The 14,463-nt window shown below is 39.2% G+C and overlaps 1 protein-coding gene across 2 annotated transcripts; it reads right to left on the reverse strand.

Moving 5' to 3' along the window:
- Positions 1-369: 369 nt before the first annotated feature.
- LOC137880096 (RAC-beta serine/threonine-protein kinase-like) lies at positions 370-14,182 on the reverse strand. 2 transcript variants are annotated; one of them, XM_068721203.1, is made up of 14 exons: positions 14,077-14,182; positions 12,007-12,158; positions 11,728-11,856; positions 11,286-11,397; positions 10,557-10,707; positions 9,426-9,557; positions 7,901-7,966; positions 6,662-6,730; positions 6,447-6,569; positions 4,824-4,952; positions 3,654-3,868; positions 3,481-3,568; positions 2,633-2,735; positions 370-2,511 (listed from the first exon to the last, which is right to left on the reverse strand). In XM_068721203.1, exons 2-14 carry the CDS (start codon positions 12,050-12,052, stop codon positions 2,432-2,434), a joined length of 1,443 nt encoding a protein of 480 aa, XP_068577304.1. In that variant the 5' UTR covers positions 12,053-12,158; positions 14,077-14,182; the 3' UTR covers positions 370-2,431. The 2 variants fall into 2 exon arrangements, with proteins under 2 accessions (XP_068577304.1, XP_068577303.1); XM_068721202.1 differs by having other exon boundaries at positions 12,007-12,161; positions 14,077-14,178.
- Positions 14,183-14,463: the final 281 nt, after the last annotated feature.

Genomic DNA, 14,463 nt, shown 5'->3' on the forward strand with positions numbered 1-14,463 from the left:
ACAACTGTTTTCCCTCTCTCCACCTATCATTCACACACTGCTGCTTTACCTTCATTTAACAAAGCTGAGATGCCCTTTATGTTGGTCTGCACATCAAATGTGTTGTACCTCTGACCATTTCCACAGTGGCTGAGCCATATTTCTCCTCTTCAGGATCAAGAGGGAACATATTGTGAGCAGAGTGGTTACATCTGATTCAACACACAGGAGTGAAAGGTGGCGAAGAAGGCAGGACGAACGAGGCACTTCCAGTCTCAAGGTAAACAGTTGGTCACCTACCACCGCTTTGATCTGCTTTATGTTCACAAGTGATTCACACCTTACAGCGGAGGGATGAAAAAAATCAAGACAAACATGAGGATGTATTAAGACAGTTAAAAATGTGTATTGGATCACTGTCTTTCAGCATTACATTCATAGACATAGAAATGAATTGAAACCACATACAATTCTTTCAACCATTATGAATTTCCTAAATTAGAGACTATCAGTGAAGGATGTTCAAGGTACAGGGAGGACGAGGGAAAACAGCCAAAACAAAAACTGAAATGATTTCAAAAGAGCACATGTGATAGAAGCTCTGTGAGCAACAGGAAGCAGGTTGTCTGCACCAGCTCTTTATTTATTACCAGTGACTCATCAGTGTAGCACCAATACAATGTTGGGTGCATATTCATGTACAGTATAAAACCCAGTATTGCAAATCTTAACGGTGAACCTCCCCTTTTTTAACATTTCATGATGTGCAGCAATTAATAATAGATGGGAAGAACTGGAAATAATAAAAAGACATACTTGCAAGTCATTGCACTCAAACACAAAATCTCACAATGGACCATGTTCATGATATACACAGCTCGCTGGATGACCTAGCTCTCCAGCTTGGTCAAGTGTGAGAAGCAGCAGTGGTGTGGATTTACAAAGAGATGACAGATACACAATAGCCAGGAGGACATTCAAACTTGTAAAGTTTCAAACAGGTTAAGTATCAAATGATCTGAGGAAAGACTAATTTCATAGAAAGTCTACAAACACATTGTAGAAAAGGTATAAGTGAACTGGAAATATTACAGGGGTAGCTTTGAATGCTAAGAAAGGATGACACTCCAAATATGAACATGTGGTCTGAAAGCACTGCATTTGTTTGCTTGGTGTTTTTTTCAGAAATAGTGCCGATACGACACCTGAGTTTCAGTACAGATACAATACTTTAATACCTACTGTTGATGGTTTCTACTTTTTTTTCCTCATGTAACCAAAATAAAAGCCAAAGTTCTCCAATTGTTAAATGTTGTCTGCATGCAACCGTGCAAGTACTTTGGGGAAATTGAAAGTCTAAATCTGGCCAATGGTTGACGTAAATCAGAACCTACAGTGTCCGTCCACAGATCAGTTTGTGAAACATCACAGACACATTTCCATGAAATGATTAAAAAAATAATCAATCCAGGAAGCTTTCAGCTACATTATGAACATGGTCCATCTGAGAAATATGAGGTCTGATTCAAATCATTAAGTGCTTATTAAGTCTCTTAAATCACATGGATGGTGTGTATATTGCTGATCAGAAGACAGATAAAATATGTTAGAATTAAAAAAACCCTTAAAATAACATAAACACCTTGTGCATTAAGGTACTCCCAATTCCTATATAATTGATGTCACACTTGACAGATCTGTTCACAGAGATCAAATCAAGTGATTTGTTTTCATTGCAAACAGTTTACAAAGGACAATTCATGCTTCGCTCAAAGCTTTTCTCCACGGAGACACTGATCATCATATTATCAATTTATCCGTTGTTCCTGACGCATATCGAGCGTTGCATTAAGACACACAAAAGCTCATGCTCTGACAGACTCATTCAGACTAAACTGATGACATTCAGTTTGGATTTGATGACGCCCTTCTCTCAACAAAAAAAAAAAGAGAGGAAAAAAAGATCCACACACACACACACCTAACAGAAAAACGCCCAACAAACTGCTTCCTCCCTCAGATACAAACCTATCTATCGCCGATGGTGACAGCTAGTTCTGAAGAAGAGCACTTGGAAACATCATGGAGGAACTGTATGGCTTCCATAAAGACCATAAAAAGAGTGTGTTAAACTGATTGGTGGTTTACAGTCTGGAAAAGCAGCAGTAGTTTTTTTTTTATAGGCCATCCAAAGGTGCTACAGGCTTGTTGTTGAGTTGTGCTGATTACTATGTGAGGTACTGAAGTCCAGTTTGATACAGTACAGCCAGTGTGGCCGAGCTTTGTCCGTAGTGTGGTTCTATTGTACAATATGGCCACCAGCTGAGGCACTTAGATCCTGATGGACTAAAACCTCATTGAAGATGGAGGTTCTGCTCATTTTATACCTGCAAGGATGTGGCTCAGGTGTTCATGCCTCCTGTGTTTTTGTGTGTGTGTGGCAGAGATGCGATCACTCTCTTATGCTAGCAGAATAGGAGAACTGCGGGAAATGTGCTTGTTGGCCGGGATCCTCACAGTCCAGACTGTTATCTGTAAGGAGAAGACAGCAGAAGTCAGTGGTCACATTCCAGTCCAGAACCCAGAACGTAATCATGGACACTGGTGGATCAGGCACTGACACAGTTTCGCTGTCCAGTCAGGGGACACTTACACTTGTCTGGAGGAGTAAGCGTGATGGTCTGTGCTGTGAACTCATCATCAAAGTACCGGGTGTCTGTCTCTGAAGTCACTTGCGGTCTGAAGAGTGGGGTGAGCTGACGGAAGGGGAGAAGATTAGTAAAATGTCCTTTGATTGGGAAAATACTGGATTTATATAATGATTACATGTAGGCACTGTTAACATACTGCCTGTGTACTTTTTTAATATCTGAAGTATTTATCCACAAGGGGGCGAAGCATGGCTGTATCATTCCTGACCGACACCGAGATATCTTCTCCAAGAACGATATAAACATATCTAACCACAGCTAAACTCAACAGGGTCTCTATGCTCTCTTAGTTTCTCTTTCCACCATTGATTTTTTTGTCATTGTTTGTTGGCTCCAACCAAGCCTCTGGAATTCAGGATACTCAGGGTTTCCATCATGCAAGTATAGAAGTACGCACGTTTTGTTAGTTGCAGTAAGAAATTATAGGAGAAGTGCATGTTTAGGGTTTAGGTTCTCATTAAGCACGACATTTTCCTACCTGTTTTCCTATCAGTTGACACAAAGGAACAATAACCACTTGCTCAATAGTGATGAAGACTTGAAAAGACAACGTTTTTAAAACATATCATAGAAAAAGGTTTTGGTTGATTCTAATTCATAAAGATGGCTTTTATCTCTATGAATTAGAGATTAGGTGCATGGTTCACAACCATGAGGGTATATTTCTAAAAGCATTTTTTCTACAAGCTACAGAGAGCAACAGTTATTAAAGCCTGATAAAAGTGAAGGGGCTATTCAGTGACTAAAAGAAAACCTCAGTTTCACTTCCTTTAGTCTCACAATGTCTTACCTTCTTTTGTACCACATCCTGCCAGTTGATGGTGATGAAAAATTTGTGACTCATTACTTCTTTGGCATCGTTGGCACCTCCACCCAACCTGTCAGTCCAAACAGGATCATGTAAGAATTAAGAAGGCATTCCCAAAATGCTCCCTCCCTCCCTCACTCACTCACTCACAGTACCTCTGTTTGGGGTCCTTCTTGAGCAAGCCAGCCAGCAGGGACTTGGCCTCAGGCGACAGGTTCCTGGGGAAGCGGATCTCCTCCATGAGTATGAGCTCAAACAAACGCTCATGGTCCTGGTTGTAGAAAGGCAGACGGCCGCACATCATTTCGTACATGACTACACCCAGACCCCACCAGTCCACCGCCCGGCCGTAGTCATTATCCTCTAGGACCTGAGAAACAGACATTTGTCTGATTACAATTAATTCCAATGGCAGTAAGAAGTGATTTTGAATTGGCAGACTTGAACACTTACATTTGGTACACATCACCTAACTGACCTAACTCTATACATCTCTTTTCAGTTTTGAATGCGGAAACCTGTCTCCTCACTCAGTTAGGAGTGACCAGCACCACCAGCAGAGAGAGAGAGAGAGAGAGAGAGAGAGAGAGAGAGAGAGAGAGAGAGAGAGAGAGAGAGAGAGAGAGAGAGAGAGAGAGAGAGAGACAGACAGACAGACACACAAACTTCCCTCTCGTGGTTGAATGAATGAATCTGTCAGTAACAAGAACTAAGGTGTTGTGTATTTCCTGGAGGAGTGACAGTAGCGTTACTACTGTGTTAATTTGTCTTTCGTGTCGTTTTTATGATATGTTTAATATTGTTTCCTCCGATGTGAATAATATTTGAATGACACGTGCTCTTTCCGTGTGGCGGAACGCGTGTTTTGCTGGCTTGATTTTGACTATATGCATTGTCCGTTAATGACATATACACATACATACGTATATATACATACAGACAGTGGATATAAAAAGTCTACACACCCCTGTTAAAAGGCCAGGTTCTTGTGATGTAAAAAAAAGAGACCAAGATAAATCATGTCAGAACTTTTACCTATAACGTGAACAATTCAATTGAAAAACAAAGTGAAATCTTTTAGACTGCAGCTCAACAAAGCACCTAATCCAGGTGACTCACCGCACCAGGACCTACACAGCTACTTGGGGACTATGTGATACATTATAATTTATATAGAATATAATTTAGTATCTTGTAAAAAAACATTGAGGTCTGAACCAAAGCGTGGATTTAGAGAATCGCTACAGCGTGTTTGAAAATGAGCGCTTGTGTAGAGGTCAAAACTGTGTTTAACATGTGGGACCCATTCAGTTTCAGTACCTTACCTCAGGCGCCAGATATTCAGGAGTACCGCAGAAGGTTTTCATGGTAGCATCAGGGGTGATGCCCTCCTTACAAAGGCCAAAATCAGTGATTTTGATGTGGCCGTCTTTATCCAGCATCAGATTCTCCAGCTGAGAGAGTAAAATGACAAACACATCAGATGGGACTCTTATGCTCATTCATGGATATGATGACAGCTTCTGAGCTTACAATTCATTTTTTTTTTTTATCAAACTGTGATTGGGTCACGGAATAGTCAATAATTAATTGACACTGTGCTGAGGTTTGCTGCCTAGTTAAAGTTTACTTAAATAGTGATTTATAAGCAACCCTGTTCAGGACTTCCTCCACACTAATAGCCATGTTTCCATGCAGCAATCAGTGACACCTGCTGGCCAATGGCACCAAATGGGCGAGCAACAACCATTTGGAGATATACAGCAGTGAGCACATCGTTGTTCGTTGACTGGTTAGCAGAAGTACTGAGCCCTGCCACATCAATAAGCAGCTCAGCTCTGCATTATTTCCAATAAAATGTTCGAACTGAAAAATCCTTCCAGTCTGCAAACATTTTCTGCTGGAGAGAAGCAAGAGACAGAGGCGCTCAATGAGCCATGTTTTTTAGTTTGACAAAAAGTCTTCATTTCCCCAAAATATATGGTAAGTTAGTCTGAGTTAAGATCTGAGTCATAGCCTAAGTCTATCTGTGAAAGTAGCCTGTGATCTGTATTCTTAGTGCTGGCTGATGAAATCATAATGAAAATACAATAATGATATGAAGATTATTGCAATAGTGCACAACAGGATTACACTGATGTTGTAGAAGTTCTGAAGGGATGGCCAGATAGAAACTAATCTTAGGAATAATATCTGTCAAGAAATTCATCTGTCTTCATCTATTGGTTCTACTGACCAGACTTACATCTATAGTCTCTGACTGTCTACTCAAACAAAAGGGGATCTAGTTGTGCTGCAGTCTAAAGAAAGTCTAAATAGTTTCTTCTTTTGGGCCAAGTCAAAAATCTTAAAAGACAGATGGCTCACCCTACATTCTCTCCATTATGTGTCAACATATGGGCCCCACAAATGACAAAACACAAACTCTCTGTGCACCACTGCTCACATATGAGTCATTGATTACTTTTCCCCCCCTTACAAAAGTCCATGTGAATTCAAAGAACTTTAAACATTGTACTTTCAACAGTTATTTTGGGTTACCTGTCAAGAGTTATTGTTCAACTTCATCCGAACAAAGGAGCATTCTGCCTTGTTATACAAGGGAAATAACTAAATGTGGCCACACGATGCGCAACAGCACCACTCAGACTTCATTTCTCTTCAGCAGCACATGCTGATTCCAGTAGAAGTCACAAGTCATTTCTTAACTACATTGGAATTTAACAGTGAAAGAATAACATTTCTAGATCATTTCTACTGGAAATGTAACTTTGATTGAAGCATCAATAAAAACAAACACTGAAACTGCTATTAGATGCTGTTAAATGCTTAAATTCTATTCTAACTAAAGACATCATCTTTATTGAATGGATTCAAAAGTAACATCTAAAACCAGAATCAATCACATCATTTTCTCTGAAGTCATGGTATGAATATTGTGTATTCACCTTCAGATCCCGGTAAACTACATCACGTGAATGGAGGTACTCGAGTGCTGATACAATCTCAGCCCCGTAGAAGCGTGCCCGGTCCTCTGTAAACACTCGCTCCCGTGACAGGTGGAAGAACAGCTGAAAGAGGAAGGGCAGTGTTTGAATGTGCACGGCAAGCCGTTGACATCGAGTGACATTTAGTGCATCTCCATGTGACTGTGAGGTCTCACCTCGCCTCCATTAGCGTATTCCATTACAAAACAGAGTCGATCATGGGTCTGGAAAGCATACTTCAGTGTCTGCAGGAAGGAAATGATCACAAATTACATGAGATGAGTTTCCCAGCACTCCTAACTGATGAGTGAACTCTGGTTGTGTGACTGGAGAATTGAACATTAAAAACGTTGGGACATTCTACATGAACTAAATATTGATGATGCATGTCGTCAGTCAAAAGCTACTGACAATATATGTCTGTTTTAGATACATCAATATTACACAGCAACACAGGAAAACCAAGTTCACCTAACACAATATTGTCTCAAAAAGCAAAAATGACATGTCCAACAGTGGGTCTGTAGCTGGCATGAGGCTGCACTTCCACTGCTTTCACCTAAAAGCTAACAAGGACAATAATAACACTCTTGTTTAACAGGTATAATAAGCATTTCAATTTCAATTCAATATATTTGTATAGCCCAAAATCACCAATCCCAAATTTGCCTCAGAGGACTTTACAATCTGTTCAACATATGACATCCTGTCTCAGGACCCTCACATCTGAAAAAGAAAATCTCCCCACCGTTTTAGTTTTGCATGTTTATCATGCTAATATTTACTAATGACCACTAAACACGTAACCCACAATGGGTTTTGCAGGTATCTGATCATTGTAGTATTGGACAAACCTGATGATGGCGATCTAAGAAATGTCAGAAGCTCCCTTAACTTATTACAACTCATCCTGAGAAGAACGCCAATGTCTGAACCAAATTTCATGGCAATGAGATATTTTAGTATGGACCCACCAATATGGCCATCCCTAGAGCCTTAAAGACACTGTATGTGAACACTACACTATCACAGAAATAACTGTCAGCGTCGAGCAAAGTCATCCAATAGCGGCTCAGCACACAGAGAGCCATCAGACTGCTAATGCACAACAATGTCGTCATTAGTCTGTATGTATTATATACTGTATAGTCTATTGAACCTGTTCTGTTGATGCTTGGGCATTCATTTTTACTGTGTGTAAGGTTTTGTTTTAAATTTTAGTGTAAGTATGAAATACATGTTTACTTATCGTGTACCTTTGCTGCCTTCACCATTACAAAAGAGATTTTTTTTTTTTTAATCTGGTTAAATATTTATTTAGAATAATATATAAATTCCCCTGAGGACCATGTGGCTCATGAAAAAGACAAGTTGCTCGCTGCTTTCAACGGCAGAGCTCCTTCGAGTGTTCTTACCGTGAGGAAGGGGTGTCGTGTGTTTTGTAACACTCTGCTCTCTGTAACCGTATGGGCCACCTCATCCTGCCAACAAACACATTATTGTCAGATAATGTCCATGTTTTGAATAAATAAATAAATGCATTACTTCTAATGCTGAATTCATTAAAGGTACCAATAATTAAGAAGGTGTTGTAGACAACACTTTCCCCTAACTCAACAATTTTAATTTTCACACTTCTGAAGAGTATGTTGTGGTTACTGTTTACTGTATTTCAATATGTGATATGTTTATGTCAATAACAGTTTGAGTATGTTTGTCTTCTTTGATAGTGTAAATGGTAATATTAAATAAAACAGTGTGTTGTCAAATACCTGCTGCTTACAGTGTCTCTGCTTCCTTATTTTGAAAGGAAATACAGCCAATTACACAATATGTTTTTTTTGTCTAAATGCTACAAAATGGCTCTTTATGTGTTTGCATATCTTTAAACGTACATATGCAAAATAAGGTTAAGAGATTTGCTGCTTAGTGTCAGTTCAGTGCAGTGTCTGATGACTGAAACAATCAGTAAAGGTATCCACATCATTCCAACTGTGCACACTTTTGGAGAGGTCCACATGTGGTCATCTACCAATGAATTCCTCTAAGTAGGATGAAACACAAGTGAGCTTCATCCATTGAAACGGTGTTTCAGGCATCACAATGGGCATGCATCATGTGTTTTATAAATGTGTTCTTGAATCATTTAGTTATTTCCTCATGGTGTGATGTGCGGGGGAGGAGGGATTCACCTTCTTCATGTTGGAGTAAGAATAAGATGAGTAACACTGTAAACACACTTCCCTAAAAGAGACCATAACACCCTGCAAGCAACAACATTTTGGAGTTGGACGGGTTCTAAAAAACGTTTTTTTACAAAAAATAAAATGAAATACAATTATGAAATAACTCTTTTCTAATGCTGCAATGAATTATACGGTACATCAAATCAAATAAATGTGTGTTTATCTCCTGCGTGAGATAATTGATCTAGACCTTTGAATGAGGGTTCTTATGTTTAGCATAAAAACACCATTCCTCTGGGGAATCATTGTGTGTGGATTTGGTTTGCGGTCTCACTTCCTGCCAAGTCATTGCGTTCACAGTCTCTCTCTCAGGAGTTCTGTTGTGTGTTAAAACTAAGTCTCAACATTCATATGCTGCATTATTATTTATTAAACTATCCAGCATCAGATTAGATTTTAAGCTCCACTTGAACAGACGTTAAGTAAATGTGAGTACATTGTACTGATAATTCCTCTCTTTCACTCTGCACTTGAAGCTAACTTTTTTAGCCTTCTTCTACCTCTGCCAATACCAACATTCCTCGTAAGGCTGACCAAATATGTATTCCAATACATTACCCCCACATTTCTATTATTATATTTATTTTACTAGTAGAGGTATTTTGCTAGTTAGATGAAGACCTGGAGAATGAGAAAAGTGACTACTACAGTTCAAACCAATTGTGTCTGCACACACAGGGCACCTCTTAGTTACCTTGGCTATGATGACCTCTTTGCGCAGTATTTTCATGGCATAATGAACTCCGGTGGACCTCTCTTTGACCAGAATCACCTTCCCGAATGTCCCCTTCCCGAGAAGCTTGAGGTACTCAAAGTCACTCATTGTCTGTAATGTGTAGAAGGTCAAGGTGTGAGAATCCATTAGGGATCATGTTTTTAAATCATTATGTTGACATTGTGCAACCTAGATAAAAAACAACAACATAAGAAATCTTTACACAGAGATGAGCATTTCATACAAATCACAAGTCTCTTCTACATTCACAGCCGTGTTAGTAATAATGATTCTCCAATCTTTTCAGAAAAGCTTGCATGAAATTGAAATGTGCAAAAATTAGTTGTCTGCACATTGTTTGGTAAAGTTCCGTCAAGATGTTGTCCATATGTACTGTAATGATGTTTTACTGTATAATAATGTATTACTGTATAATGAATTATCCTTATTTAATATAAACTGCTTTGGTCTTTAAATAATAAATATCAGAAACTAACCAAATGAAAAGAGTCCACTGGGGATCAAGTTCATCCTAGTTGTTGTTGCTGAAGCTAATGATCTTGGTTAAAACGCAAGGCATTTCAATCTCATTGTCCAATACAGCAGTAAATGTCAACTTACCTTCAAAAATAAACCCCCCGTGTTTAATGTCAGACTTTTAGAAAGACCAATGACATCTATGGAAAAATATATTGACAACACTAATGTGACAATGTGCAGGTGTCTGTGGTAGTGATGAGAATTATCAGCTTAATCTGCAGCTCCCCTCAGCTCATTATTCGAGCAATAAACTTGCACAATGTTTAAAACTAAGACGTTCCAGTCCTTAAATTTGTATTATGATAGTGTAAAACTGTGTGCAGGATAAGAATTACTCTGGGTCTGGAGGTAGATTGCCCATTAAGGAACTATTCTGAAGGAATCATACATAGAAAACAATGTCAATAGAATACAGTGCCCCCAAAAAAATTTAATAAAAATTAATATTTGTGTTTCCAAATGTCCCTGCAAGGAAAATACTAAATGTTGCCATAGTGTTATTTTATTCATACAGTCCTCTGGATTTGATCAAACATAAGCTTCTATGTCCTCAACAACCGACTGTCTCACCACTTTGGAGCGATTCTTGGACATGGACACCTCCATCTCCTCCAGGCTGCTTTCGCTGGGTGAGCCGAACATATCCATTGGTTCCTCCTCCTCCTGTTCCCTCATCTTCAGACCATTTGCTACCGACTGGATTGCCCGCATCCACTCCTCTCTGAAAAGGTAAAAATCCCAAATATCTTTAATCGTTAATAATTTTTGGAGTCTTTTTACACACACTGAACCAAACAACAGTGCGCCAGTGTGTGACAGATAGCACGCCAGTATCACCGGAGCAAAAGAGGCATGACATTTAATACAACAGTGGCGTCATCTAGCTAACAACGGGCAGAAAATGGCAACTTTTTTCCGTCCTTGTTATATGCCGGTCCTCTACTTCGAAGGTAAGGAGCTCCCAGACCATGCTGTCTCCCCAATTCGCTTCCATTCTCAGTTGCTATAGCTGCTAGTGTGTTTTTAAAAAAAAATCTCCCGGTGGTTGGGGCTCACAAATAACATGTCACCAAAACATCACACCTGTTTCTCTGTGCCGGCTGACCCTTTTCACACACACATGAGCTTGGCTCTGTGACTACTTCAGCTGGCTCAGTGATGGAGCCTCCATACCTTTCATACAGAACAGCGAGGCGGAACAGTCCCACCTTGAACAGGCTTTGTGAAAGGGGCTACCATAGTTTGACACAAGGCTAGGAAAAACATTATTATTAGTATAGAATTTGACCCTGTTCTTACCTCTCCTCATTGCTGTCCACGTGAAAGGTACGTTCAATAACAGTGGTCCACTGTAGGCAACGAATGACAAAAGTGTTGGGCCGGGGTCTTTCAGTCTTCATTAACTGGCACTCTGTGAAAAACACAAAGAACAATGATTGTTTCTATCGTTTGTATATATGTCTCATATATACATACATACAGTACATACATATACACTGTATATGTGCATGTATGTCAAGTGAAGCTCAATCTAAAAGGTGGTTTTGTTTTGTAATGTTGAATAACTGTCAATATGTGTTGATGGCAATAAAAAACAAAAACAAAGATGGCTGTTTACAGGAAGCTACTTAGGATGTTAAACCATGAATTGTATGGAAGTCAAAATAGCCATCTAGCTTTGAGAAGGAGAAAGCACTGGTTATGAAGAAAAGAAGGATATTTTCACGTCTGGAGGACTGACCTGCTACTGAGAAGTTGTTGAGTGGTGGTGAGGTCTGGTCGCTTAGATCAGGCTTCTCCTTGTAGCCGATGAAAGAACCGTCACTCTTCAGGATGAAATACCTGGGCCTCCACGTTTTGATATATTCACCTGAATCAAGGAAATCCAATCAATAGGCACATCAGTACCTTTTTTTTAGATGAACCCTTTAGCTCCATCTGATTGAACCAAAGGGTTCCTATTTAGAACACTTGTAGTGTATCAGCATGACAAGACCTTACTGATCCTTGTGCTCCTTACCTCGTTTGTGAAGCCAGCCCTCTCTGACTATATTAACTTCATTCATGGTGGGAGATGTGTTTCAGAGAGGGTAAGGAAGTGGAGGTCGGGGAGGGGAACAGTGGATTTCTCTCTGGCCCGTTCAAGTCTCAGTTATCAAATCGGAACAGCAACTGCTGAATGAAACAAGCAATACAAAGAAAATTACATGTTCAAATACTTTCAAAAAAGAAACCCTCAAACAGAATAATAGAGTAGCTTAGACAGTCAACAGTAGTTAAAGAGTTCAATTAAATTCACTTTACTTCAGACCTTTGTTTTATAAAGTTAAACTTCAAAGTTAAAAACCTTTAGAAATGAAACACAAAACCAAATAAAGAACCGATGTACAAACACAACATCAGGATATACCGTAATGGCTGGTCTGATTATAACAAGTGGCCGGCAAAGAAGCACGAAATCTGTAAAAGCGTTCAGAACCCAAAACACATGCTCAGCTGAGTTTAACTTTAGGTAATGAAGTACTTTTGAAGACTTTCAGAACTGCACAAGCCCCCTTTTGGACGGCAAGCTATACCATATGATGATGTTAAAACAGTAGGACAGTAGGGCTGTAAATAACTAAACGTGAATAAAGTCATCACTACTAACTAATAGTATAGTTCTACTTATTATATTGTTCTGAAATGGATCAGTTGTGTCATTCTGAATGTTACCATTGGTGTGACATCTGTAGATGACAAGCTGCTAACCTTTGATCAGAGATCAGCCCTGTCTTAACAGGACATCAATCACCTAATGCTAAACAGGAATAACGTTTGACAAATGAAATACTGCATATTAAGTATTCAAATATCGTAAAAATCGTTAGTTATGGTGAATGCTACTGGTGACAACTCGTGTTACAGAAGTCTAAAATTGAGTTGCCATAACGCTACATAAAATGGTATTGCTGGTCGCATATCTGCATAGCTTAGCGGCACATGTGAAAAATAACTCACTTGTGAGTAGCTATGGATCACATTTCGTTTCAGAATATATATATGTATAGGTATATATACATACACACACACACACACACACACACACACACACACACACACACACACACATATATATATATATATATATACACACACACACACATACGTTACCACATTTCAATATCATTTTGGAGAAGCGTGTAACATGTAACATGTAATGTGGAACATGTAACGTAAAGGCCAAGTTTCGTGTGTGATCTGGCCATCGAACAGAGAAGGCAGACTTACCTGTGGGAGAAGTGCGACATGTAAAACTAACGTTAGTGTCTTAATAACGCCAACCTTACGGAACAATATAACGTTAACGTTATGGCACAAGTAAGTTAGAGACTTGTACGTTATATCGCTAGCAAATCTGGTTCAATGTTTGATTTCACCAACCAAATCAGTGTTTAGCTAACGTTATTACATAGAAGGCTGGCAGTTAACGTAAACATTAGTTAGCTAGCTAACGAGCTGTTAGCACTTTAACGCTGACAGCTGTTAGCTGAATGCTAACAGTGATAAATTAACTTTCAACGAACCATTTACGGGAGATTAAGTTGGGAAATGTAAATCTAACTAATAACCAAACAAATATCTGACAATGAATCTAACGTTATATTAGCTGTGTACCTGAAACATCGACACACCTAACAGAAATCCCGAACTTCAAGTAATTGTACGTTAAATGTCATCAAAGTTAGAAGTCACTTTGCTAATTCACGTTAAAGCTCAGTATCACATATTTAGCGAACGTTCGTTTTACAGTGAAAAAGACACATTTGTGCTTCCGTACGGTGACTATACTTGTAGTTAACGTTACCGTAGTGTTACTAACACATGCTGTATCTATCATAAATTGGAAATGTTTGTTTATTATTACATTTGCGATCATATGCCTTCTTGTAGGTTACTGATGTAGCCTTGCTAATAGCGAGGTACGTTGACGTTAGTCAAATCATTTTTCTTATTAGTTATGAGTTACAGGCTCCTTAATTCATTACGAAATCCGATATATTTCACATTTAATGATGTCACAACAGGATTTAAAGCATATTTCACTGACTTTATCCCACGTTCCTCTCGTTTCAATGCAGTTTTGACAGGCTCGATCCAGAGCAGGCCGTCCACCCAGGAAAACACCGTGGACTTTCTTCTTCTTGGTAGCAGATAGATGGTGGCTGATCTTTGGACACACACCGCCATCTGCAGACAAGACGGCGCAAATTAATCTCTAGTTCGTGTGGTAGCTGTGCAGAAGTAGCAGCCTCGGGGACACATGATCAGAACATCATTGTTTAGGCTACCCCATACCTTATAATAGACAGTAGGCTTCCACAATGCAACAAATAAATAGCCACATTCAATCGGGGTAGACTCAACAGTGATTTTATGATATTTATATGATAATGTTACCCTGAGATTTCCATTGACGTAATAATAGTAATGCCAT

The sequence above is a fragment of the Cebidichthys violaceus genome, unplaced genomic scaffold (assembly GCF_023349555.1).
Source record: "Cebidichthys violaceus isolate CVI_PGR_0920_01 unplaced genomic scaffold, fCebVio1.0.p SCAF_27, whole genome shotgun sequence".
Taxonomy (NCBI): domain Eukaryota; kingdom Metazoa; phylum Chordata; class Actinopteri; order Perciformes; family Stichaeidae; genus Cebidichthys; species Cebidichthys violaceus.